Source organism: Molossus molossus, unplaced genomic scaffold, assembly GCF_014108415.1.
Source record: "Molossus molossus isolate mMolMol1 unplaced genomic scaffold, mMolMol1.p scaffold_m16_p_2, whole genome shotgun sequence".
NCBI lineage: Eukaryota > Metazoa > Chordata > Mammalia > Chiroptera > Molossidae > Molossus > Molossus molossus.
Genome location: NW_023425355.1, coordinates 632051 through 658697, shown reverse-complemented (window position 1 = coordinate 658697; position 26647 = coordinate 632051). Strand labels below are relative to the sequence as shown.

The following is a 26647-nucleotide window of genomic DNA, read 5'->3' as shown; positions in this document are numbered from 1 at the left end:
CATTCTTTTATTTTTATTTTTATGGTTGACACTATTACAGATGACCCCATTTCCCCCAACTTTGCCCACCTCTACCAGCCCCTAACACCCCTTCCCTCTGGCCATCACCTCACTCTTGTTTGTGTCTGTGGGTTAGGTCTATATGTTCTTTAGCTAATCCCTTCACCTTCTTTCATCCAGTCCCCTCTCTCCCCTTCCCTCTGACAGTGTCCATGCCTCTGTTCTGTTTTGTTCATCAGTTTATTTTGTTCATTGATTCCACATATAAGTGAGATCATATGCTAGAATTTTCTTTATTTTGACTCTATGAGATCCTGGTGTACCTCAAATGCTGACCATACATAGCTGTGGGAGGTCCAAATTGCCTGACTGGCCCAAGAGAAATCTGTTTCTTGAAATTAGAAGAGCTTACAAAACCAGAAGTTGCTAACAGAATTCTAGCCACAAGTGAAGCTCACTAAGAATGGGAGTTTTCTGGAATTGGTTAGGTGTCATGGCAGGGAATGAGAAAATAAGAATCGCCCCATATATTAGACTAGAGTGATAATAGCTACTAGTAGTTCACAACAAAAATGCAAACTGGGCATTTACAGGTGGCAAAGATGATATTGTGAGGGACTTGGCAACTGCTACAATGGAACAGTTCAAAATGTTTCTGTCAATGGCCAGGTACTAAATATTTTAGGCTTTGCAAGCCATTTGGCCTCTGTCACAACTACTCTGCCACAGTAGCATAAAAGCAGCCATAGACAGTACAGAAATGAATATTTGACTGTGTTGCAATAAAACTGAAATCTGCATTTTGTATAATTTTTGCATATCATAAATTATTCTTTTGATTATTTTCAACTATTAAAAAATGTAAACACCATTCTTTGTTTATAGGCTATAAAAAAAAAAAAAAAGTACTGGGCCACATTTGGCCTGTGGGCCATAGTTTTGCTGCCCCTTCAAATATAGAAATGAAAGGTTGCATCAAAGATGGTGTTACAACTTCTTTTAAATTTGAGGATGTTATATTTAAGATGCCCAAGGATACTCTGGTGACTGTGAATTTGCTGTTTAATGAGATATTGTTGTATTTTTTTACTATCTTCACCATTTTAAATGTTCAGCAGTGTTAAATATAGGGTGTCCCAAAAAAATGTACACACAACTTTATGAATAATTATAAAGCCAGTGTTTATTAAAATACATTTAATTTTCAAAATGTAGTAAGATTTATAGACACCCTGTATATATTTTTTTGGAGACACCCTGTATATTCACATTGTTAGCAGACATTCTCCAAAACTTTTCCATTTTGCAGAACTGAAACTCTGTACCCATTAAACAACTTCCCATTTTTCCCTCTTCCCAGTTCCTGGAAACTATAAGATTTTTAACAGACACTGTATGAGCCAAAGGAGACCTGTCTACAGGAGGGATTTATTCCAGAGGGTGCCAGTTTGCTCACAATGTTTTACTAAGTGTCTTATAAAACTATTTAATCCACATTAAGAAATACAATTAGTCTGGCCAGTGTGGCTCAGTGGTTGAGCATTGACCCATGCACCAAGAGGTTGCTGGTTCGATTCCCGGTCAGGACACATGCCTAGGCTGTGGGCCTGATCCCTAGTCAGGGGTGTGCAGGAGGCAGCCATTCAATGTTACCTCTCTCTCCCTCTTACTTCCTCTCTCTCTAAAATCAAAAAAGGGAAAAAAATACAATTAGATTACAGAGATATCTAATCAACGTCTGTATTTATTTATTTTTTTTAATTTTTCTTTATTGATTTTAGACAGAGAGGAAGGGAGAGGGAGAGAGAAATAGAAACATCAAGGAGAGAACATTGATTGGCTGCCTCCTGCACGCCCCACACTGGGGATTTGGCCCTCAACCTGGGCATGTGCCCTGACTGGGAATCGAACCAGTGACCTCTTGGTGCATGGCTTGATGCTCAACCACTGAGCCACACCAGCCGGGCTCAACGTCTGTCTTTAAATCACAACCTGTTTCCTTCCAACTAGAGAATGTTATGAAACAATATATACATATATATTTTGAACAACCAAATCTGCCCCGATTAACCCCGATTTCCGGAAGGGTAATAAATGTTTAGAACTAAATTAACCAGATATTGAACCAAAGGGGAAAATAATGATTTTAAAGTAACCTCCCAAGAGAAAACTACTGTTCAGGCTGACTGAATGTGCTAACCATGTTCTCTTCATTATTAACTTCCATGATAACCTGAGAGGTAGCTTACCAGGGTACCCACCCTCCTCAGATGCCTCTCTCAGCTTGTTACTTATCTGTCTCTCTATAGATGGGGAACCAGTTCAAGTGATTCAACTGTCCCCTTTTGGAGTACATGCTCACCGACTGGGAGGAATTTGACCCGGAGTCCCTCAAGAGGAAAGCTAATCATCTTTTGTAACATGGCCTGGTCCCAATATAAAGTGGGCAATGGAGAGGTTTGGCCAGTTAATGGCACCGTTAATTTTCTTTTTTTTTTTTTTTTTTAATCCTCACCCGAGGATATTTTTCCATTTTTTGTACAGATAGAATGGGAGGGAGAGAGAGGAAGGGAGAGAGAGAGAGAGAAACATCGACGTGAAGGGACACATCAAGTGGCTGCCACCCGCACGACCAACCAGGGCCGGGGACAAACTGCAACCGAAGAACATGCCCTTAGCGGGAACCGAACCCGGGTCTCTCTGGACCGCAGGCCAACGCTCTAACCGCTGAGCCAAACTGGCCAGGGCATGGCACCGTTAATTTTAATACTCTCTTGCAGCTAGACCTGTTCTACGACTCACAAGGGAAATGGATGAAAGTCCCACATATCCAAGTCTTCATGACTCTCAGATGATCCTCAGCTATGTGCTTTCTGTGAACTAGAAAACTACCCAAATGAAAAGAAACATGTCAGAAATGGATAAGTAGATTTGTCAGTTCATTGCCCACATCTGGGCTGAAAGGCAATTACTGTGGTGTTAAAGAAAAAAGCCTGCCTGTCCTTGTTTTGCAAGTATCTTCACAGGGCCATAGGTGTGGTTCAGAAACAATTCAAAGCCCAGCACATCCTTTTACCTTTCAAAACCTCCCCTACTCATTTTAAGAGGCCTATAGATAATGGACTTTATGAAACAAAAGTCCCAGGACCTTTGAAATGCAAATTCCTGACCTTCATCAAAAACTCTTGTCTGCAACCTTTTTTTAAAATCTTTATTGTTGGAAGTATTACAGATGTGTCCCCTTTTCCCCCCTCTTTGGGCTATTTTTTTCAATGCAAATATTTGGAAGGTGATTCCTATCAAAAGGTGAAAAACCTCAGCCACCTAAGCAAATAATTTTAACTAATTTCTATTATTCCTTTCTAAATTAGTGACTTTTAATTTTTTTTTTTTTTATCCTCACCTAAGGACATTTTTCCTTTTTTTTTTTGTTCAGATAGAGTGGAAGGGAGAGAGAGAAAGAGAGAAACATCAACATGAAAGGGACACATGGAGTGGCTGCCACCCACCCAACCCAACTAGGGCTGGGGCAAACTGCAACTGAGGTACATGCCCTTAGCGGGAACCGAACCCTGGCCTCTCTGGACTGCAGGCCAATGCTCTAACCGCTGAGCAAAACTGGCCAGGGCTAAATTAGTGAATTTTAATGAAAGTTTTTGAATATCTAGATACTTTGAAATAACATGAATTACTCAACACTGATTGCTAGACAAGTCTTTAAGTTTGTGTGCTTTGTTTTTTTATTGCAGAAAGTCTGTAAAGTGGATTTGGAGTTGAAGGTGTGTTTCTTGAAAGTGAGAGTGTCTAATAAGCGTTCATAAACGTCAATCTAAGGAATGCTGGTTATTTACCTTTTTGGTTATCATTGGAAATTGAGGTTTCTGACAGTTTAAAGTTCAAATTAAATTGGAAAGAAATTGTATGGTTTTAATAATAGAAGGCATAAAGTACATTTTTACAGGACAAGGACTGAAACTGAGTTATCTAATGATGATTATTTCTGAATGGGTAAAAAGGCTTATACAAGTTGTAGAAAGATTTATAGGTTATGAAGATTGTAAACGTTTATGAAAGTTTTAAGTGTGTAGAGAAAAAGCCCAGTCAGGTTCCAGTCCTCATTCCCCAACCTGATTTCTCTCTGGTGACATTATTTGATGATTCTGGGACCTGGAGTTGTTTTCATTGCACTCTCTCATGGACAAAAAGGAGCCACACGCTAACCTGACAAGCTCAGGGGAGGTCCGTGTGGCAGCCTTGCAAACTCAGAGACCTTAAGTAGCAACAAAGGATATTCTGAAATTAGAAACTTTTAAGCTAAAAACAGTTTATGGCAGGTAGTCATGTTCTAGGCTGGTATCTTCCCAGACAAAAGTCAATTTTTACCTTAACAGAGCCTATTGTCTTTTGTGTCTATGTTAACACACCTTTGGAAAACCAGAGTCACTTCCCTTTTTCTGGACCCCTCAGGGCACCACCAATGCACAGAGCAGAGACTACAGATCCTCTCATTGTTATTTTTATCGAGTTAATTGGTGACTGTTAACCATCCTGTACCCACCTATGAAGAACAAGTACGTCTATCATTTCACTTTTTTCTAGTCCCAGAGGTTCCTTCCCTCCACCTGTGCTTTGCTTTCCCCAGTCTCCCTAATCTATCGCCAAAGACTTTCAAGTACCCACTTATGTCTTTTCTTTTGATGATTGTAACATATAAAATAATGTGCAAAACTGCCATTCTCTGGAGCATCATCTCTAAGAGCCTCTGCGACAGAAGTCATGGCAAAATCAGGCTTCCCTCCCTAAGGGCCTTAATCTCCGAGAGGACCCCTCTCCTGCTGCACCTTTGCTCTCATGAAAGATCTGGTGACCTCTCTGACAATGCTTTTCAGAGCTTTCCTTCACAATTCAGCCTCGTGAGGGGTTACAAAAAGAAAAAAGATTCCTTTCATCATCTCTGACTCTCCCACACTCGGCGTGGTCAGCCTCCATTGCACTGAGACAGCGGCTGGTATCAAAAGGAAGAATGGGCCCTGGCCAGTTTGGCTCAGCGGTTGGAGCGTCGGCCTGCGGTCTGGAGAGACCCGGGTTCGGTTCCCGCTAAGGGCATGTACTTCGGTTGCAGTTTGTCACTGACCCTGGTTGGTCGTGCAGGTGGCAGCCACTCGATGTGTCCCTTCACATCGATGTTTCTCTCTCTCTCTCCTTTCCTCTCCCTCCCTCCCACTCTATCTGTACAGAAAAAGGAAAAATATCCTCGGGTGAGGATAAAAAAAAAAAAAAATCAATAAAGGAAGAATGGGAAATGGGGAGAAAAATGCAAGGTGTTGCTGAGTGTAGCCCAAGCATTTTTGATGCAATTTCCACACCAGAATGGAAAAATTTCTCATAATAGTTATAATACATTATGCATTTACTCATTATTTATTCCTTTGTCTACTCTCACAAGAATGAAAGTTCCATGATGGCAGAATTTTGTTAACATGTAGAACAGTCTCTGGTACTTACTAAGTGTTGCATTACAATCATCTCTTCTCTACCACCACCTGGAGAACCCCACCCAAACCACCAACAACTTACCAAGGCTCCCCAACTGCCTTACAAGGACATCCATGGCGATGGTGATTCATTCTGGCTTGCTGGTGACTCACTGAGCAGAAAGCCTCACTGTAAGTGACAGGTAGGTTTTAGTATTGCTCTTGACCAATGACAAGTCTCTGGCTGCCTAAGAATCTGCATTTTTAACAAGCATCCTAGGTGATTTTATACATAATAAAATTTTACAACATGGAAATTGCCTTCATCAGGGGAGCACAATTTCAGAGGCTGTTATAAAGGTCTTTCCGTGTGGAATAAAAGCCTTTCTGTCTCACGTGGAGTCTAGAGGAAGCACAGTACTGGTTTAGATTCCAATCCATTTTCTACGCCAAACAGCCATAATCTCAGGGAAGATATCCAATTCCCCTGTCTGCAAGACTGAGAGAATGAGAAAAGGAGAGGTTGGGCTCATTACTCTCAAGTCTAGTTTGAACATTTTAAGACCTTTTTTTCATATCATAATGGGAAAACATGAGGGAATTACCTAGTGCTTATTAAGACTACCTTCCCTGCCCCTTTCCACTAACTGGGCCAGCCCACCAAAGCCACCAACCACTTACCAAGACTTCAGAATGGTTTGACAGCCATGTGCAAGATGCTGATTTGAGCCTCTCCTAATTCTCTAGTAACCTCATTGGAGCATGACAGGTTTGATATAAGTCTTCAACAGTGGCATGGCTTCTGATCACATTTGTTGTCACCTATAAGACTGGGAGAAAGAGGAAGGAAAAATGTTTAAGAAGTCAAGGATTGAGACCTACTTTTAATGTTACTTTTCCCACATTAGTTAAGTCACACCACGAACCTCAGATTTCACTCTTGCATCACAGACATTTTTTTCCTCTGGCTTTTTCACCACCTACAATTATTTAATAAGGATTCTTGTCTCCATTTTATTTTACTTATTTTTTAAAATCCTTATCTGAGCATATTTTCCCATTTATCTTCAGATAGAGTGGGAGGGAGGAAAAGAGGGAGGGAGGGAGAGAGAGAGAAACACTGATAGAGAGGGACACATCAACTGGTTGCCTCCCACACCACCCCGACCAGGGCTGGGGAGAAACCGCAACCAAGGTATGTGCCCTTGGCCAGAATTGAACCCGCGACTCTTTGGTCTGCAGGCCGACACTCTAACCACTGAGCCAAACTGACCAGGGCTCTTCTCTCCATTTTAAATAAGATAAAAATCAGATAACTTGTGTACAGAGTTGCCAAGTAACTATATCAAAGTGTTAGGACTCAGATGTGAACTCCAATGCTGACTTTTTTTTTTAGCTGCCTGCAAGTCCTTCCCCTCTTTAGACCTCAAAGTCCCTCTCTTTGAATGTGGGTAAACTGGACCTCTTGGGGGTCCTTCTATGTCAGGCAGTTTTTACCTCATATTCCATATTCCTGAATAAAAGAACCCTGTAAAAGTGAATGAAAACTCCATCTAATTATCAGATGGCATTTAGTTTACACTAATGACTAACGATAATAAAACCCTAGGCTCTGAACCAAGGCCTGTCATTTACAATCTCAACTCCCAACAGGACTCACCTTACCCATATATGAAAGGGAACTGAACATATCTATTCCCTTAGCTACCTGTGTTGGATCACAAGGAGCTAGGTAGGCCTGTGGCTAGTTCCCTACCTCCAAGACATAACCACTAGGAGTAATGGGGCTCTGAGATGTGAGTTACACAGGATAAGCCAAAGACACTCCAAGGGGTGCTTCTTTAGAAGCTTCTAAGTTTCCCAGTTCCTAGCTTAGCGTGAAAAGCCCCTAACAAACTAAAATTGGATATATCTCACCAACACTCGTATAACATTTAAAAATTTTTTGCTCAGTGGATTGAGCATCGTCCCGGTTCCATTCCTGGTCAGGGCCCATACCCGGGTTGTGGGCTCGATCCCCATGCAGAAGGCAACCAATCGATGTTTCTCACATAGATGATTCTCTCTCTAAATCAATAAAAACATATTTCCAAAAAAAAAAAAAAAGTAATGCTGTAAGGTCTTTCCCTCCATTTTACTCCTAGAATAACACTGATATTTTCTCTCTCTCTCTCTCTCTTTTTAGATCTAACTTTCTTGCATTAGTCTTGAACTCTCCAACTTTTTAATGAAGTGAAATGAATCACAGGACACTCACAGGCGGGTAACCAAGACAAGGAGTGGTAGGTTAGGGAGGGTTAGAGGGGAGAACCCCAAGCTCTTGGAAGTCCAGGCTCATTTCCCGTGTAAGTCTGAATAAGTATTTCATAAACCCTATTTCTTCGTTTAAAAACTAGCATTCATACTCTAAACATTTGCCTCAGCCTTATCACATTAATTCCTTATTTTCTATATTCTCATTGCAAAGAGCTATGTAAGGAAGAGAACAAGGGATAAAGCACCAAGGCATGATATGTTCATGTGCCTCAGGTTAGGATATAACAAACAGAAATTTCTACAGTTGCAGCTCAAAACTTCAAGTTGAAGGACACAGTACACCTGACTGTAGGACCCTCAGGGAAGCTTTATAATCTCCTAGTTTGAAGTGAATATTAGCTGGCCCCTCTGTAAAATAGGAAAAAGACTTGTTATAAGCAGTAATGAATGAGGTAAATAAATGAGTTTCTAAGATGCTAAAAGTATCTCTGGTGAATAGAAAGGGGAAGGAAACCATCACTGTTGAGTGATGATCCAAAACACGGTAGGCGATCTTTTTCTGGAAAGGGCCAGGCCTGGTGGACCACCATGTTTAATGCAGCTACTCAACTCTGCTGTTGTAAACCAAAGAAGCCACAGACAAAATATCAAGAAATTAGCATGGTGTGTTCCAATAGAACTTTATTTGCAAAACCAGGTGGTCCATGGGCTGTATCTGCCCACCCCTAATCTAGAATGTGGAGCCCTACCCAGGAACACCATTTGGAGGATGGCATAAGGAGGAGTGAAAAGAGGATGAACCTGCAAATAGGAGCCATTTAGCAAACACCAGGCGGTGAGGATCAGGCTCCCAATCTGGCAGCCATGACCCAAGTCCCACCAAGGAAGAGACTGTCAACAGTCACAACAGTAGCAGCATCTATACATGCCAAGGACTGAAATCCAAACACAAAAATACTTTTACCTCAGGAGAAACTCTTGAGAATATACACATATATACACATACATACATACACTAGAAAGAAACAGCAAGTTTCTGACCACATGCATTTTGAAGAAAGAGTTGACAGTCCAGAGCCTGTGGAGGTCACATTAGCAGGCACTCAATAAATATTTGTTGATGAGTCATTTATTTATTCATCCAATAAACACTTACTGAGGCTACTAATGTGCCAGGCTGGGTTCTGGCGATGAAGACACTGCCTCTGCCCTCAAGGAGCTCACAGTCTAACTGATCACACACTAACAGGGAGAGGCAGATACACAGACAATTTCAATACAATCTGGTAAGTGCTGTATGGGTTGTATTATAATGGCTGATGGAAAATTTCTTTCCAGAAGCTGCTGCTCCAAGGCTGCTGCTGGCTGTAACATCAAGACAGAAGGGAGGAGCAAGTTGTAGAAATCAAAGATTATATACTTTTAGGCTATTTGAAAATTCCAGGCTCTTCCTAAGTCCTGATCATAGATGAATTTGGGATCTAGACGCAGGCATGAGGTAATATGGGACTTCTGTACATAAGATAGGCACAGACGAGGGGGTGGGGGCAGCAGTTAAACCGTCTCAAGAACTCTTTGGTGGTAGGTGATCTGTGACTGAGCCTCCACCGTTCAATCCAGTGCTTAGCCATTGGGGAACTTGTTAGAGGGTTGTCATTTATTGAAAGTCTATTAATAATGAAATCTCCATAATAACTCGGTGAAGGTAGATATCTCCATTTTGCAGATAAGGAAATCAAAGCTCATCATGTTAGCTGAATGAATGAAATGCTTACATTAAAAAAAAAAGATATGCCCTGGCCAGCTTGCAGTCCAGAGAGCCCCAGGTTTGGTTCCCGCTAAGGGCATGTACCTCGGTTGCAGTTTGTCCCCGGCCCCGGTTGGGGTTGTGTGGGTGGTGGCCACTCGATGCGTCTCACATCAATGTTTCTCTCTCTCCCTCTCGTTCTATCTGAAGATGAGTGCAAAAAAGTGTCCTTTGGTGGGGATTTAAAAAAAAAAAAAGGCACAGACCTTCAGTGCCTTCTCTACAACACAAGCTTTGTTGTTGTTTCATTTTTTTTTTTGCTTAATATACATCTGCAACCTCCCCACCACAAATGAGTCTGATTTAACATCTGTAACTGCCAAAATGCTGAAAAATGGGAACTTACAACTAAATGGATAGCAAAAAGCAATAACAGCTCACCCGGCACTTCTAAATCCAATAATATCTTCACTGAAAAAATTAAAAAATTAGAATGTTGTGAAGTATAAAAGAGATAGTAGACAGCTCACGAAATAGGAATAATAATTTCGAAACTTTTACTTAATAAATATAGCCCTGGCCGGTTTGGCCTCGGTGGTTAGAACGTCGACCTGCGGTCCAGAGACCCAGGTTCGGTTCCCACTAAGGGCACATACCTCGGTTGCAGTTTGTCCCCGGCCCTGGTTGGGTCGTGCGGGTGGCAACCACTCGATGTGTCCCTTTCGCATCGATGTTTCTCTCTCTCTCTCTCTCTCTCTCTCTCTCTCTTCCTCCCTCCCTCCCATTCTATGTGAACAAAAAATGGGAAAAAATGTCCTCGGGTGAGGATTAAAAAATAATAAATAAATAAATAAATAAAATTAAAGAGACTCTTGGAACCACAAATAACAGATCCAGTTTCAGGAAACCAGAATGAGGTTTGCTACCATATCCCACACTGCCAAACCTTTCCGAGTATCTAGTCTAAATCACGTACATATTATAAATGAGAAAAATGAAAAGAGGTAACACATTCTTCCCACACCCTTTTCAAAATGTGATGAGTAATAGAGGCTCCTTGAGCAGAGATGTAGTGTTAACTAGTCATTTGGTTCGGATGGTTTTATACAAAGATAAAATAGAATTTGTATCCTATGTTGTCCTCAATAAGGCCTAGGTTTTTAATGGCTCTTTTATCTCTGCACCAGCAAACTGAACTGATGATACCCATAAATTGTTGCCATTCACACCAAGATCCCTATCGTGGGACCCAATGTCTCTGAAGCCACTATTTTATATGATTAACACAGTATTTCTCTCTAACGTAAAAATTAGAGCAGTTCCTGAATGGATGGGGAAGAGGGTATTACCATGTGTCTTCTCTAATTTGGTTTCTTGTTAGGGACAAAATCTTGCCATGTCTTCTCCCCACATGCATAGCCAGGGAGCAGCAGTGCTGTGCAGAACTCACGAATGCTTTCCTTTTAGATAAAGAAAATGGCTATCTGTTTAAAGGACAAATGTATCTCAAATTAACCGAAGGACATATGTGCATATATGCATAGCCCAAGGTCACAGACAACAGTGTGGTGAAGGCCTGGGGTGGGGCGGGGACTGGGTGAAGGGGGGCCAAGGGGGGCAAAGGGAGGGAAACTGGAGGATACCTGTAATATAGTAATAAATAATTAAAAAATAAATAAATAATAAAAAATTAAATAAAATTTAAAGTTTAGTCCCTCAAAAGAAAAAAATATTATCTCAGATTGGCTGCCAAGAATCTGACATGTATTCCACTCAGTTGCCTTGGAATCTCACAGCATTCTTCAGACTCGGTGGCAACAAACATACCAGGAGAACATCTGCAAAAGAGTTGTCATGTGCAACAAATCACAAGGGTGATGGATCCTTATACAGAGCATATAATACAGACCTCTTACAAACAGAAAACATCCAGGCTCAAATTGAATAGTTCACAAAATGAAATGAGCTAATAATTAACATTTGACAGTCTAGCCTCACCAATAAAAAGAGAAATATACCATAAAACAAAAGATACCGTTCCTTTACATATAAAGTTAGCAAAAAAAAAAAAATTTTTTTAAGTACCTAAATGCCTGGGCACAAAAATTGGCATAGTTATTTGGAACACTATTATGGCAAGTCTTTATAATGTTCAAACTTTCTGATGAGTAATTCTAATTCTCAAACTATATTCTATAAAGAAATCACTTGAAGTAGATAAACAATAAAAACTAAATGAGCCTTGGCCAGTTTTTCTCAGTGGTTAGAGCATTGACCCATGGACCAAAGGGTGGCAGGTTCGATTCTGGTCAAGGGCATGTACCAGGGTTGCAGGTTCAATCCCCAGCCTGGGTCAGGGTTGTGCGGGAGTCAACCAATTGATGTAAGAGACACATCAATGTTTTACTTTCTCTTTCTCCCTCTCTTTCACTCTAAAAATCAATGGAAAAAATATCCTCAGGTGAGGATTACAAAACAAAACAAAACAAACAAAAAAAAAAACCTAAATGAAAAGACATTCGTTACATAATTTAAAATACTGAAACTCTTAAAATACTTCTACACAACAAAATACCATAAAACCATTAAATGACAATTACAAAGATGGTTTAATATGGGAAAATGCATATTAATTATAATGTTAAACACAAAACACAATATAAATAGTACAAATATACAAGCAACTGTAGAAAATGAAGAGAGAATGAATAAAAGTGAATACATTTGTTAACACTGGTTATCTCTGGGTAGTGAAATTATGGTCGTCCCCCCCCATACTTGATGGTTATCCTCAGAGCTGTAATGAATATTTATCAAATTTCTAAATTGGAACTATTCAAACATAAACACTGGAAGAAAAATTACAAAAGACAGAGAGATTAGCCCGGCTGGTGTGGCACAGTGAGTTGGACATCATGCCATGCACCAAGAGGTCACTAGTTCAATTCCCTGTCAGGGAACATGCCTGGGTTTCGGGCTTGATCCTCAGCAGGGATCATACAGGATACGGCCAGTCAATATTTCTCTCTTATCGATGTTTCTATCTCTCTCTCCCTCTCAAATCAATAATAACAGTAATAAAAAAAGGTGGAGAGATTTGACCACATGATTCAAATGTTTACTAGCCAAACATTTAAAAACAAAAATTAAAAGGCAAACAATAACCTGTAGTATATATTTATATTACAGAAATCTGAATAATAGCCTTTATTTACAGAACACATTTACTTTAAAATATTTTAATTGATTGTTTTTTGTGAGAGGAAAGGAGAGAGAGAGAAACATCAATGTGAGAGACATTGATTGGTTGCCTTCTGCACACCCCCTACTGGGGACGGAGCCCACAACCTGGGCATGTGCCCTGAACAGGAATCAAACCAGGATCTCTCAGTCCATGGGACAATGTTCAATCCACTGAGCCACACCAGACGGGCTAGACATTTGTATTAACACACCAAAATATTAATAACGGGTAACAAAAATCTGTACTGCAGCAAGTGACTGGTTGTCTCAAAGCATTAGACCAGATTTCAAATCACACAAAGTGAGAAAAGTGTGTCCAGCCTACCACAGTCAGCCATTTTAAACTCTGTAGAACAAAACACACAGATGACAAGGGTAGGTGAGTGTGGCCACCCCACTAAGCTCCAAATCAACAATTCTTTCCTTTATGTAAAGCCTTGGACAAACTAATCTGTGTCCCTTAAATGTGTCCTTTGTAAAAGAGGAGCAATGGTGCTGCAACTTCATGAGATTGTTCAGACCAGTACCTGGCATAGTTTAAGTGCTATAGACCTTTAAGTATAATTATTATTATAGATAGGGAAACGGGCCCAGAAAAGGAAAAGGACCAGCATGAGATCACAGCTAGGATCACTGGAAAAGATCTGTCTCCTCAATTTTGAATCGTGTGCCCCTTTTCTTTCTTTTATTGATTTTAACTCACTTTTTTTTTTCATCCTCACCCGAGGACATTTTTCCATTTTTTTGTTCAGATAGAGTGGGAGGGAGAGACAAACATTGATATTGAAGGGACACATCGAGTGACTGCCACCCGCATGACCCAACCAGGGCTGGGGACAAACTGCAACCGAGGTACATGCCCTTAGTGGGAACTGAACCCCGGTCTCTCGGGACCGCAGGCTGACGCTCTAACCGCTGAGCCAAACCGACCAGGGCTCTTTCATTGATTTTAGAAAGAAGAAGGGAGAAGGAGAGAGAGAGAGAAACATTGTTGGCCACCACCTGCATGCCTCCCATTAGGGATCAGGCCCACAACCTGGGCATGTGCCCTGACCGGGAATGAACCGGCGACCTCCTGGTGCATGGTCCATGCTCAAAAACTGAGCCACATCTGCGGGGCTAATTTTGTGTCCTTTTTACTACACATCTAAGTTCAGCTTTTAGCGATTAACAATATATCCTCAATGACAGCCCTGTGATAGATATAACAGTATACAGCTGCCTTAAAAAAAAAAAAAAAACACACACACACACAAAAAACCATCCCTCTAGACCAGGGGTTCTCAACCTTCCTCATGCTGCGCGACCCTTTAATACAGTTCCTCATTTTGTGGTGACCCCCAAGCATAAAATTATTTTTGTTGCTACTTCATAACTGTAATTTTGCTACCATTAGGAGTCGCCATCGGAAATATGTGTTTTCCGATGGTCTTAGGCGACCCCTGAAAGGGTCGTTCGACCCACAAAAGGGTTGCGACGCACAGGTTGAGAACCGCTGCTCTAGACAAAACCGTGCTCAGAGTTCTACAGAAAAAAAATTATGTCGAGGGAAGGATGTGAACCCAGGTCACCTTCATACCACCAATTACTATTTGCCCAAATCCTAGGTTTAAAGCAAAATGTAACTAGCATTTGAAAGCACAGCCAAATCCTCACCCCAATATTCTCGATGGCAGAAAATCAAGGGCTTCTGACAACATAACAGTAGATTCTCACTATACTGAAACTACTGTGTGTCCAGAGCCAAGTACAATAGGCCCAAAGCTGCAAGTCCGACAGAGAGCCTCCCGAATGTGTACTGCCCGAATGTGCTTGGTCTACAAATACTCCTGGTCTCCATTTCCTACACACACACAGCAGCTGCCGCAACCTTCTTTCTAGAGTCATCATCGCTTCCGCATTTATACACCCACAGTACCAATAGGTCAGTGACAGGCTGAGTTTCTGGGTTAATTTCTTCTGGATTTGGGCACAGCCTATGGGAACTACAAGTCAGGCTGATACCTTCGTTCAACTAAGAAAGGTGGATCGGCTTTTCTGCAGGTCGTCCTGCCTCTTTTTTATTGAATTTGTTGGGGTGACACTGGGTAACAAGCAGAAAAACCCGTTGGTTTCTTAAATCCGTCTTCGACCCCCTGCCCTAAGTCTTGCGCTTGCGTACTTCCCGCTGTCCCTGGTGTGCAGACCTCAAACACACCCGCGCTCTGCCGCCCTCCCCGCCTCTGAAATCGACACGCGCAACGCACCCGACCTTCCGTTACGTGTATACATCACACACACACACACATATACATGCACACACACACACATACATGCACACACACACACATACATACATGCACACACACACACACACACACACATACATGCACACACACACACGCAATGATATATGCCTGCTGATCATCTGGGCGTGTTTCTCGCCAGGTGTGCCCGGGACCCAGGGGGCGCCATCCTTCCCCCATGGGGGTCGGTGTGTTAAACCAGGCGAGTGGAACACGGAAGAGACGGCGTTGCGGGTGATCCGAGCAGATCCCAAATCCAGATGGAATCCGCCCGGACCCCGACCCCGAGGGAGGGCCTGAACAGCCTCGGACTCCGAATTAGGACCCCCCACCCTGAACACAAGCAGAGAAAACTCTCGTAATCAATAATCAGATGAACTTAGTGCTAAAGCCCCGCCTGTAAACACCCCGCTACACGAGGAACCGCAAACATCTGAAACAGGGAACATCACAGAAAACACCGACGCCCAGGTGCCCCCCTGCCCTCGTCATGGGAAGTGCCCAGCACGCTTTGCAGGCCCGAGGCCCGTCCTGCCACTTCCCCTCTCGCGAACAGGAGGAACATTAAGGACCCCCCGGGCTGGGTCCCCTCCACCGCCTCCATGTTCGGCCCTCACGTGCTCCTTTACCTCCTGGCTGAGTCGCCTGTCACGGAATGCGTTTGTAGAGCCAGCCGTCGCAGGACAGGAAGGAGGGGCGGCGACACAGCTCGCGGCGCCAGGGCGGCAGCGGCAGGCCGGGCTGGAAGTGGACAGCAGGCAGGGACCAGCCGCACCTCCAGCCGCAGCGCCGATGCCAGGAAAGGACACTCCGGGCGGAATCGCTGCGGCGCGCTTCCTGCGCATGCGCCGAGCCCTCCCGCTTCTCCACGCCCCCACCCACCTCCGCCTCTTGGAGGTTAACCTTCCTCCCCTCTTCTTCCTGGGTGCCCAGATCCCTAGCCTATCCTCCTTCCTCCACCTTTCCTCCCTGTGGTCACACCGGCCTCCACCAACCTCCGACCCTCAGCGCATCCTTCTTACTCCATTCCTCTCCCATTCTTCTCAGCCCGCTCTTTCACGCCCCGTCTCCCCGTCGGCCTCCCATTCTTGGCCTTCCCTGCCTTTCCGCAGCCTTATCGGGCCTCTTACTCCTCTCTGGTGTGCCTGATGTTGCAAATTGTATAACAATACTCCTTTTTAACATACTGTTAAAAAGGTACTATATCGACATTATCTTCCCCAAAGCAGCTCTCAAGCTGGGCCCAACCAGCTACTATCAGGCAAACAGAACTGTTGATGGATGATGAACCCATGGGGAAGACCCCAGACAGGGAACCAAAACACCCCTTGCACAAAGCAAAAAGGGCGAGGGTGTTCAATCACTTTGGGGCAGGAAGTATTATACTTCTTTCTCTTCACAACCCTGGTATTGGCTGGAAATTAAAAATACTCTTGCCCTGGCCAGTTTGGCTCAGCAGTTAGAACGTCGGCCTGCGGTCCGGAGAGACCCGGGTTCGGTTCCCGCTAGGGGCACGTGCCTCGGTTGCAGTTTGTCCCCGGCCCTGGTTGGTCATGCGGGTGGCAGCCACTCGATGTGTCCCTTCACGTGGATGTTTCTCTTTCTCTCTCCCTTCCTCTCTCTCCCTCCCACTCTACCTGAACAAAAAATGGAAGAATGTCCTCGGGTGAGGATAAAAAAAGAAAAAAAATACTCTTAAGCCCTGCCCAGTTTAGCTCAGCGGTTAGAGCATCGGCCTGCGGTCCAGAGAGACCCGGGTTCAGTTCCCACTCGCATGAGGATAAAAAAAAAAAATACTCTTTTAAGTGTCCTTCACTGCTAAATATGAGGCTTGTTCCTGTCTTCTGTGAGAAATCCACATATCAACTTTAAGAGGAGTGACATCACTTATTCAACAAGATATGAAATAGATTCCTCTTTGGATGTGAGAAGGAGAGAATACAAAACAATACTTGGTTCTCTTTATGACGTTTTACTTTGGTAGCTGGTTCTCCTTGCTTTCTATGAAAGCCAGTTTGCAAATGTCAAAAACTGAGACGCATAAATCCATAAATCCTGAGCCCTATAAAATACGTACATCATCGTCCTCTATAATTAACTTGTTAAGAACATCATATTAACACTATTCAGAGAAATAATGGAAGTTTGTGTCTTTTACATAATGTGCACAAAAAAGTTATAAAACAATGTACAAATTCAGAAAGAAAAAAGAGATAAATTGAAATGCCTGAAGTTATAGTGGTACAAAGAACCTCTCTCCTAAATTAAGAGAATCATTTATTGGGGGTGGGGGGTGGGGGGGTGGGGAGACACTTTGCTAAGAATTCTACAACACAATTATAAAAAATGCTGTTACTTCTTTGTGTTATCTTTTTGTTATAATGGTTTTATTAAGATCTAATTCACATGTGCCCTGGCCGGTTTGGCTCAGCGGTTGGAGCGTCAGCCTGCGGTACAGAGAGACCAGGGTTCGGTTCCCGCTAAGGGCACGTACCTCGGTTTCAGTTTTTCCCCTGCCCTGGTTGGTCGTGCGGGTGGCAGCCACTGGATGTGTCCCTTCACATCGATGTTTCTCTCTCTGTCTCTCTTCCTCTCTCTCCCTCCCGCTCTATCTGAACAAAAAATGGAAAAATGTCCTCCGGTGAGGATTAAAAAAAAAAAAAAAAAAAAGATCTAAATCACATGTCATACAATTCACCAACATAAAATGTAAAATGCAGTGGATTTCAGTATATTCACAGAATTGTATAGCCATCAGCACAATTTTAGAATTTTTCATCACCACAAAAAGAAACTCTGGTCCATTAGCATATCTTTGTTATTTCAATTTTTGTTTAAATATGCAATGGTTGTTCATAGATGTAATAATGTGTTGTTTTAACTATTTTCCATGTACCTAATAATCATCATCTTTATAAATTTTAGTAAATGGACAGCATTCCATTTTTTAAAGTATTGTAAAATTGAGGTTAGCATATAATTCTTGCCAATGGAGTTACTTGCTCTTTCCACTTCTCTTCCTTTTGATAAAACTCTCCTAATATACTATGACTCCATCTGAAGAGAACTTCAAGAAAGAACTTACAGCCCTGGCTGGTGTGGCTCAGTTGGTTGGAGCGTTGTCCCGTACAACAAAAAATGGCAGTTTCGATTCCTGGTTAGGGCACAAACTAGGTTGTGGGTTTGATTCCCAATCAGGGTGCGTGAGAAAGCCGGCTGATCATTATTTCTCTCTTTCATCAATGCCCATCCACCTCCTATCTTTCCTCTATCTAAAAATCAATGCAATTTGCTAGAACACCAACTTACACCATACACAAAAATAAACTCAAAATGGATAAAAGACTTAAATGTAACTTGTGAATCCATAAAAATTCTAGAAGAAAATGTAGGCAACAAAATCTCAGACATCATACGCAGCAGAATTTTCACTGATACAACACCTAAGACAACACAAACAAAGGAAAAAATGATCACATGGGGCTACATCAAACTAAAAAACTTCTGCACGGCAAAAGAAACAACCATCAAAATGGAAAGGGATCCCACTACATGGGAGACAATTATCGCCAATGATGCATCAGATAAGGGGTTAATTTCCAAAATATAGAGAGTGCTCCTACAACTCAACAAAAGGAAGACAAAAAACCCACTTAAAAAATGGGCAGAGGACCTAAATAGACACCTCTCCAAAAAGGACATACAAATGGCCAAGAGACATATGAAGAAATGCTCAACATCACTAATCATCAGAGAGATGCCAATTAAAACAACTACAAGGTATCACCTCACACCAGTCAGAATGGCCGCCATCAACAAATCATCAAACAACAAGTGTTGGCGAGGGTGTGGAGAAAAGGGGACTCTAGTACACTGCTGGTGGGAATGCAAACTGGTGCAGCCACTGTGGAAAAGAATATGGTGTTACCTCAAAAAGTTAAAAATTGAACTGCCATTTGACCCAGTGATCTCACTTCTAGGAATATACCCTAAGAAACCTGAAACACCAATCAGAAAGAATATACGTACCCCCATGTTCATAGCAGCACTATTTACAATAACTAAGATCTGGAAACAACCCAAGTGTCCATCAGTAGATGAGTGGATTAAAAAACTGTGGTAAATGTACACAGTGGAATACTATGCAGCTGTAAGAAAGAAAGATCTCTTATCCTTTGAGATGGCATGGAAGAACCTGGAGAGTATTATGCTAAGCGAAACAAACCAAGCAGAGAAAGACAAATATCACATGATCTCACTTATTTGTGGAATATAATGAACTAAAAAAACTGCTGAACAAAATTAACCCAGAGACATGGAGGTGGGGTAGAGACTGACAAGCCTCAGAGGAGGCTTGTGGTTTGTGGGGGAAGAGATAAACCACAGAACTTACATGCATGTACGCATGACCAACAAACATAGACAACAAACCTGGGGATGGGGTGCTTGGGGGGAGGGGAGGAGGGTGTCAATGGGGGAAAAATGAGAATCATCTGTACCAAAAACAAATTAATAAATAAAAACATTTAAAAATAAAAATCAATACAATTTATTTTTAAAAAGAGCTTGTAAATCTTGAACTCTATAAAATACTTAGTCTTAAGCCTACCTACTTGTCTGAACTTCCCAGTTCATAAGCACTTCATTGGGAGAGGTAAAAGAGAAATTTAGGGACTCCTGCTGTATCCACCCGTCTTAGGTTAACATTCTGAGGCTCTATCTCCCTCTTTTCTCCTATCCTATACATTTTTTGGAGAATGACCTTCCTTTAGAGAGAGTAGTGGTTAATTCTTTTTAAAGAATTCTTTCTTTATTTATTCTTTATTTTTTATCCTCACCCTAGGACATTCCTCCACTTTTTGTTCAGATGAAGTAGGAGGGAGAGAGAGGAAGAGAGAGAGAGAGAGAGAGAGAGAGAGAGAGAGAGAGAGAGAGAGAGAGAGACATCGATGTGAAAGGGACACATCAAATGGCTGCCATCCACACGACCAACTAGGACCGGGGACAAACTGCAACTGAGGTACGTGCCCTTAGCAGGAACCGAACCCGGGTCTCTTGGGACTGCAGGCCGATGCTCTAACCGCTGAGCCAAACCGGCCAGGGCAAGTAGTGGTTAATTTTATGTGCCAGCTTGGTTGGAGCATGGTGTTCAGAAGCTGGGAAACCTAAATGTAGTCCTAGGTCTGTCACTGTCTTAATTTGATCTTGGGAAGATTACTTTCTCCCTTGGGCTTAACAGAGTTTAGTAATTATTGGGGAGAAAGAATTTAAGTAAGAGAGCGGTATGGTCAGAATTTTAGAAAAGTCACTTAGTCAAGAGATGATATAGCCTGCTTTAGAGTAGTAGTGAGATGGAACAAAATATGACACTTCTGAGAAATATTTAAAGGGTTAAAGCATTTTATAATGAAAACAGGGTCGATTCATCAAAATATAACAATATATACACCTAACAAAAGAACCTCAATATACATGGGAAAAAACTGATAAAATTCAATAGTTAAAAGGATAATCCGACAATAATAATTGGTGACTCTCGATAATGGCTAGTACAAGTAGACAGAAAACCATCAATGATATAGAAAGCTAGAACAACACTATTAACCATATTGATCTAATTGATGTCTATAGAACGCTCCAATGGATAGCAGCAGAATAAATATTCTTCTCAAACACTCATGGGACATTCTCTAAGAAAAGACCATATGCTAGGCCATAAAATAAGCCTCAATAAATTTAAAGTGATTAAAATTATACAAAATATGTTCTTCAGTCACATTGGGATAAAATCAATAACAGAAAGAAATTTGAGAAATTTATGCATATGTGGAAATTCATTATATTCTTGAATAATCAATTGGTATAAAAGCAATCACAAGGAATATTAGGAAATACTTTTGGATGAACGAAAAAGAAACTCAGCATATTAAAATTTATGGATGCATGCTAGAGACAGGCGGGGGGGTTCGGGAGGAGGGTGTCAATTGGCGAAAAGGAGAAATATCTGTAGCAAAAATAAATTAAAGAAAAAAAAAAAGACAGATTAAAACCAAAAAAACCCCACAAAATTTATGGGATGCAGCTAAGGTAGTGCTCACAGGGAAATTAGATCTCAAATCAATAACCTAATCCTGCACCTGGAACAACAACAACAACAAAAACCAACAAGAAGAAACTAAGCCCAAGGCAGGCAGAAGGGAGGAGGTAATAAAAATTAGAGTGAAAAGAAATAAAAGAGAGAATAGAAAAACAGTAGAGAAAATCAACAAAACCAAAAGTTGGTTCTTTAAAAAGGTCAGCAGAATTGAAAACAAACAATAAAACCTTTAACTATACTGACCAAAAAAAGAAAGACTAAAATTTCTAAAATCAGGAATTAAAGAGGGTACATCACTACTGACCTTACAGAAATAAAAGGAGTATAAGAGAATACCATGAACAACTGTATGGCAAAAAATTAGATAACTTAGATGAAATAGGCAAATTTCCAGAAAGACATAAATTGCCAAAACTGCCTCAAAAAGAAACACAAAATCTGAACAGATTTATTACAACTAAACAGAGTAAATAAATAATTTAAATACTTCCCACAAGAGCCCTGGCCGGTTTGGCTCAGCGGTTAGAGCGTGGGCCTGCGGTCCAGAGAGACCCGGGTTCGGTTCCCGCTAAGGGCACGGACCTCGGTTGCAGTTTGTCCCCAGGCCCTGTTGGGTCGTGTGGGTGGCAGCCACTCGATGTGTCCCTTTCACATCGATGTTTCTCTCTCTCTCTCTTCCTCCCTCTCTCCTTCTCACTTTATTTCAAGATGAATGCAAAAATGTCCTTGGGTGAGGATTAAAAACAAAACAAAACAAAGCTTCCCAGAAGAAAAGCCCAGGCAGAGATGGCTTCACTAAGTGAAATCTTCCAAACATTTAAAAGAGAAATAGTATCAATTTTTCACCAACTATTCCAAAAAATAAAAGAAGTGGGAAGATCTCCAAAATTATTCTTTCAGGTCAGTATTACCTTAAAATGACAACCAGACAGATATCACAAGAAAACAAAACAAAACAAAACCCTACAGATCAATCTTCTTTATCAATAGAGATGCAAAAATTTTCAACAAAATTCTAGCAAACCAAATGCAGCAGCATATAAAAAGGATTATATACCTTGAACAAGTGGTATTTATGTCAAGAACAGAATGTTAGATGAGCATATAAAAAATCAATGCAATACAACATATATATAGAATAACTTTTGACTCCCACAAATCTTAGTTGTCTGTCAGTATCCATGGGGAATTGGTTCCAGGACTCCTTGTGGATACCACAATCTGTGGATGCTCAAATCCCCTATGTAAACTGGTGTACATTAATGTATACAGTTGGCCCTCTGTATCTGTGAATTCCCAATTATTAATTGAAAACAGTACAAGTATTTACTGAAAAACATCCATGTATAAAGGGACCTGCGCAGTTCAACCCTGTTGTTCAAGAGTCAACTATACATCAAACTTTCAGTTTACTCCCAAGACATAAAAGCGTGTTCCCCTCCATTGTCCCTCCTGAATTTGTGCATGATTCATTTTCGCCATTAGACCGAATGTCACCAATTGCAATTCTTTGTTGTTACCAAATAAACCCATTTTGCTAGGGAAACATCTGGATGTCTATTTATTTAAGGTTAACAAGGGCATCTGCCAAAACCCCACAGTATTTCATTTTTTAAAACACCATACTTAACGGTGAGACTGAAAACTTTCCCCTTAAGATCAGAAACAAGACAAGGATGTCCATTCTCACAACTTCTATTCAACACTGTACTGGAGGTTCTAGCAAATGAAAAAAGTTAAGACAAAGTCAAGAGATGCAGAAAAACATTTGACAAAATTCAACACCCTTTCATGATGAGAACATTCCACAGATTTGGTATAGAAAAGAACTTCCTTACCTGATAATGTATACTAAAAAACCTGTAGCTAACATTATAGGAATGGTCTTAAAGCCTGAGAGCTTTCCCCCTAAGATCAGGAACAAGAGAAGGATGCCTCTCTCATCACTTCTATTCAACATTTTAAGGAAGTTCTAGTCAGGGCAATTATGCAAGGAAATGAAATAAAAGAAACCTAGATGGGAAATGATGAATTCAAACATCCTTACTTGCAGATGATACAATTTTGTACATAGAAAATTCTAATCCTAAGGAATCCACTAAAAAACTATTGGCACTATTAAATCAGTTCAGTTTAGCAAGGTTGTAGGATTAAAGATCAATATACAAAAATAATTATACTTCTATATGCTAACAATAAACAACCCAAAAAATGAAAATAGGAAAATAATTTTCATTCACAACAGCATCAAAAAGAATGAAACCCTTAGGGAAAAATTTAACAAAAGATGTATGAAAATTATGCAGTAAACACTTTATAGTGTTTTATAACATATTAAATGAAAATAAATGGGATAACATTTTGTGCTCATGTACTGGAATGACTTAATATTGTTGAGGAAATACTCACCGAGTTGATCTGGAGCTTCCCCAATATACATCAAAGAGAGAGAGAGAGAAGAGAGAGAGAGAGAGAGAGAGAGAGAGAGAGAGAGAGAGAATGGATTTGTTACTTCCTGTCTCAATTAAAGCTGCCTGTAAAAGCAATGCTTTATATACTATGGGCACATATTACATGAAAAAATATACCGAAAGGAAGATTTAAGCATAATAATAAGGTTAATTTAATAAGCATATATCAAAATTTGAAGCACAGATAGAATTTTTGTCTTTTGAAATCATTTATGTAGCACCATTTAATAGTTCAGGAATAAAACTCATTTCATCCTTCTATATGCGGGAACTAGTCATGCTCTTTGGCTCCAAATAATTGTCGACAACGTTTTTCTTTGTTGTTATATTTATGGAACCAGTTGCATATCCCAATCAAGTCATATTGAAACGAAAGATCGAGTACAACATTAATTATTCTTATGTGTGTTTTACCAAATATATTTAAACTGGTTGTCTGAAAAAAGTTCATATGCAAATCATATAGCTAACTAGTAACTTAAAGAAAAATATTTACTGTGAATCTTTTAAATTACACAACTCAAAATCATTTCAAAAATTGTAAAGTATAAAGAAGGAAAATAAGAAGGAAAAAGTCATATTCAATCATATAATCCCCAAATAGCTTTTGTTGATTTTTCATTGTCTGGTTTTCCATACTTAATTATCTATGTAAATGGATAACATGTCAATAAATTGTTATGAGATTTATATAAGATACAAACTACTTGGAAAACAGAAAGGAACTCTGTCCAATATGTACATTATGGTTTTATAATTTATTTCCTGAGTAATAATGCATTCTTTATACTGAATGCTTCAATTGTGTTATGTTTGATAACTTAAACTGTGGTGATTATGTCGGAAACTAAGATTATTGACATAAAACAGTATAAATTATGAGTACATTTTCTCACTGGGGCAATTTACAGATTTTTTTTTGTATTTTATATATCTCATATCTTTTTTTATCCTCACCTGAGGACCCTTTTCCACTTTTAGTTCAGACAGAGTGGGAGGGGGAGACAGAGAGAGAGAGAAACATCGACATGAAAGGGACACATCGAGTGGCTGCCACCCACACGACCCAACCAGGGCCGGGGAGAAACTGCAACCGAGGTCCGTGCCCTCAGCGGGAACCGAACCCGGGTCTCTCTGGACCGCAGGCCGACGTTCTAACCGCTGAGCCAAACCAGCCAGGGCTGCATCGCCTATCTTTATGGATATTTGTATTTTATTTTTTAAAGCAAACAATGGGTTACTGTAATTTGTTTCTTTCATTTACTGGATTAAATATATGTCACATATGTTTCCTATGTGCATAGCATATACATAAAATGTGGTCATCTCGTAGACCACAAAAAAGGCCTAAGCGTTCATTATAAGGAAGCCTACAGAGCACGTTTTCGAAACCGGGAAGGAATCCAAGTCAAATGTAATAATCCAAGCTTTTATTTTTAAAAAAATCAAACGGAAGACATCACTCCCATGCTTTCAGCTTCAAGGACATGAAGAAAGCCACGAGGCAATGGCAGTTGGAACGCCGGTGGCACTGGGGCTGTGCGCAAAGCCTTTGTGACGTCGTGGGGGCTTCTGGAGAGTAACGGCCGCGGCTTTCGAGGCCACACTCCGGCAGCTGCGTGGGGCTGTGGGCAGTGGCGCACCGGTCGCTGGAAGATCCCACCGCAGCCATGAGCAGTAAGGAGTACTTCAGCTGTGGCCACTCCGGCCACTGGACCCGAGGATGCTCCCGAGGAGGGCGAGCCCTGGGGCGCAGAGCTAGAGGCGGGGGCAGAGATGGTCAGGGCACTTCCGCCACCCAACCCGACATCTGTTACCGCTGTGGTGAGTCGGGTCATCACGCTAAGAACTGTGACCTTGCCGAGAACGTGTGCTACAACTGCGGGAAAAGTGGCCACATCGCCAAAGAGTGTGTCGAGGCCAAAAATGCCAAAGAGCAGTGTTGTTACTCGTGCGGCAAAGCTGGCCACTTGGCTCGAGATTGTAACCGTCAGGAAGAGCTGAAGTGCTACTCTTGCGGGGAATACGGTCACATTCGGAAAGACTGCACCCAAGTCAAGTGTTATCGGTGTGGCGACACCGGCCATATGGCCGTCAACTGCACCAAGACAACGGCGATCAGATGCTACCGCTGTGGAAATCCCGGACATTTGGTGCGGGATTGCCCCGCGGAAGATACTGATTAAATTTTTTCCTTTGTGCCCCCCACCCCCTCCTTTTTGCTCAATGAAAATTGTATTATTTTCTGTGAAACCTCTTCACTGGCCAAATGTTGATAAATGGGGGCTACTCCCAGGCCAGTTGACTTACTACCATATTAAAGGAGGAAAGGGCTTGTAGATGTCTTATAGTTAATGTATTTCTGCACCACTAGTAAATCCGATAATTGAATAGTCATTGTGACCCTAATGCAATTTCTAGGTTCTTTCGGTGTATTTTTATTTCAGTTTTAATGAAGACCTACTGTGTGCCAGCTACTACTGCAGTTCAGTATACATCAGGAAATAAATTGCACCAAGTTTGAGAACACAGGTCGAGAATCTATGAAGTAAAATATGTACTGTCTCAGATGAAGATGAATTCCTACAGAAAGAAAGAACATTGTGTGTGTTGGGGGGGGGGCACACAGGATTCTGTTTTAGATGCATGAGGCACCCTGAGGAAGCGACATTTCCTCAGAGATTCATTGCAGAAATAAAGTTGATTTTACACATCACTATGACCTTGTCGAAGTATCTTTAACTTTATTATGTATTCATTGCTTTGAATTATCACACTTTATTAGCTTTTAAATAATATTAAGACACCTTTATCTAATCCTACCTAGAGTGTATAGTTAATAAAAATAAACCATACAATAATATATGTGTTTAAAGAGCTTAAAAGAACCCAGCTAGTGTAGCTCAGGGGTAGAGCATTGCCCATGCACCAAGAGGTTGCTGGTTCAATTTCCGGTCAGGGCACATGCCCAATTTGTGGGCCCAATCCCCAGTGGGGGGCATGCAGGAGGCGGCCAATCGATGTTCTCTCTCATTAATGTTTCTATCTCTCTCTCACTCTCCCTTACTCTCTCT

At 41.2% G+C, this 26647-nt stretch overlaps 1 protein-coding gene and 1 long non-coding RNA gene across 2 annotated transcripts; one reads left to right on the top strand and one right to left on the bottom strand.

Moving 5' to 3' along the window:
• Positions 1-2756: 2756 nt before the first annotated feature.
• Positions 2757-15725, bottom strand: LOC118635890. The gene is made up of 4 exons (XR_004960580.1): positions 15635-15725; positions 6156-6304; positions 5578-5973; positions 2757-2888 (listed from the first exon to the last, which is right to left on the bottom strand). It is a non-coding gene; the product is annotated as an uncharacterized LOC118635890 (long non-coding RNA).
• Positions 15726-25243: 9518 nt separating this feature from the next.
• ZCCHC13 (zinc finger CCHC-type containing 13) lies at positions 25244-25759 on the top strand. Its single transcript, XM_036271102.1, has one exon. The coding sequence runs from the start codon at positions 25244-25246 to the stop codon at positions 25757-25759; it is 516 nt and encodes a 171-aa protein (XP_036126995.1).
• Positions 25760-26647: the final 888 nt, after the last annotated feature.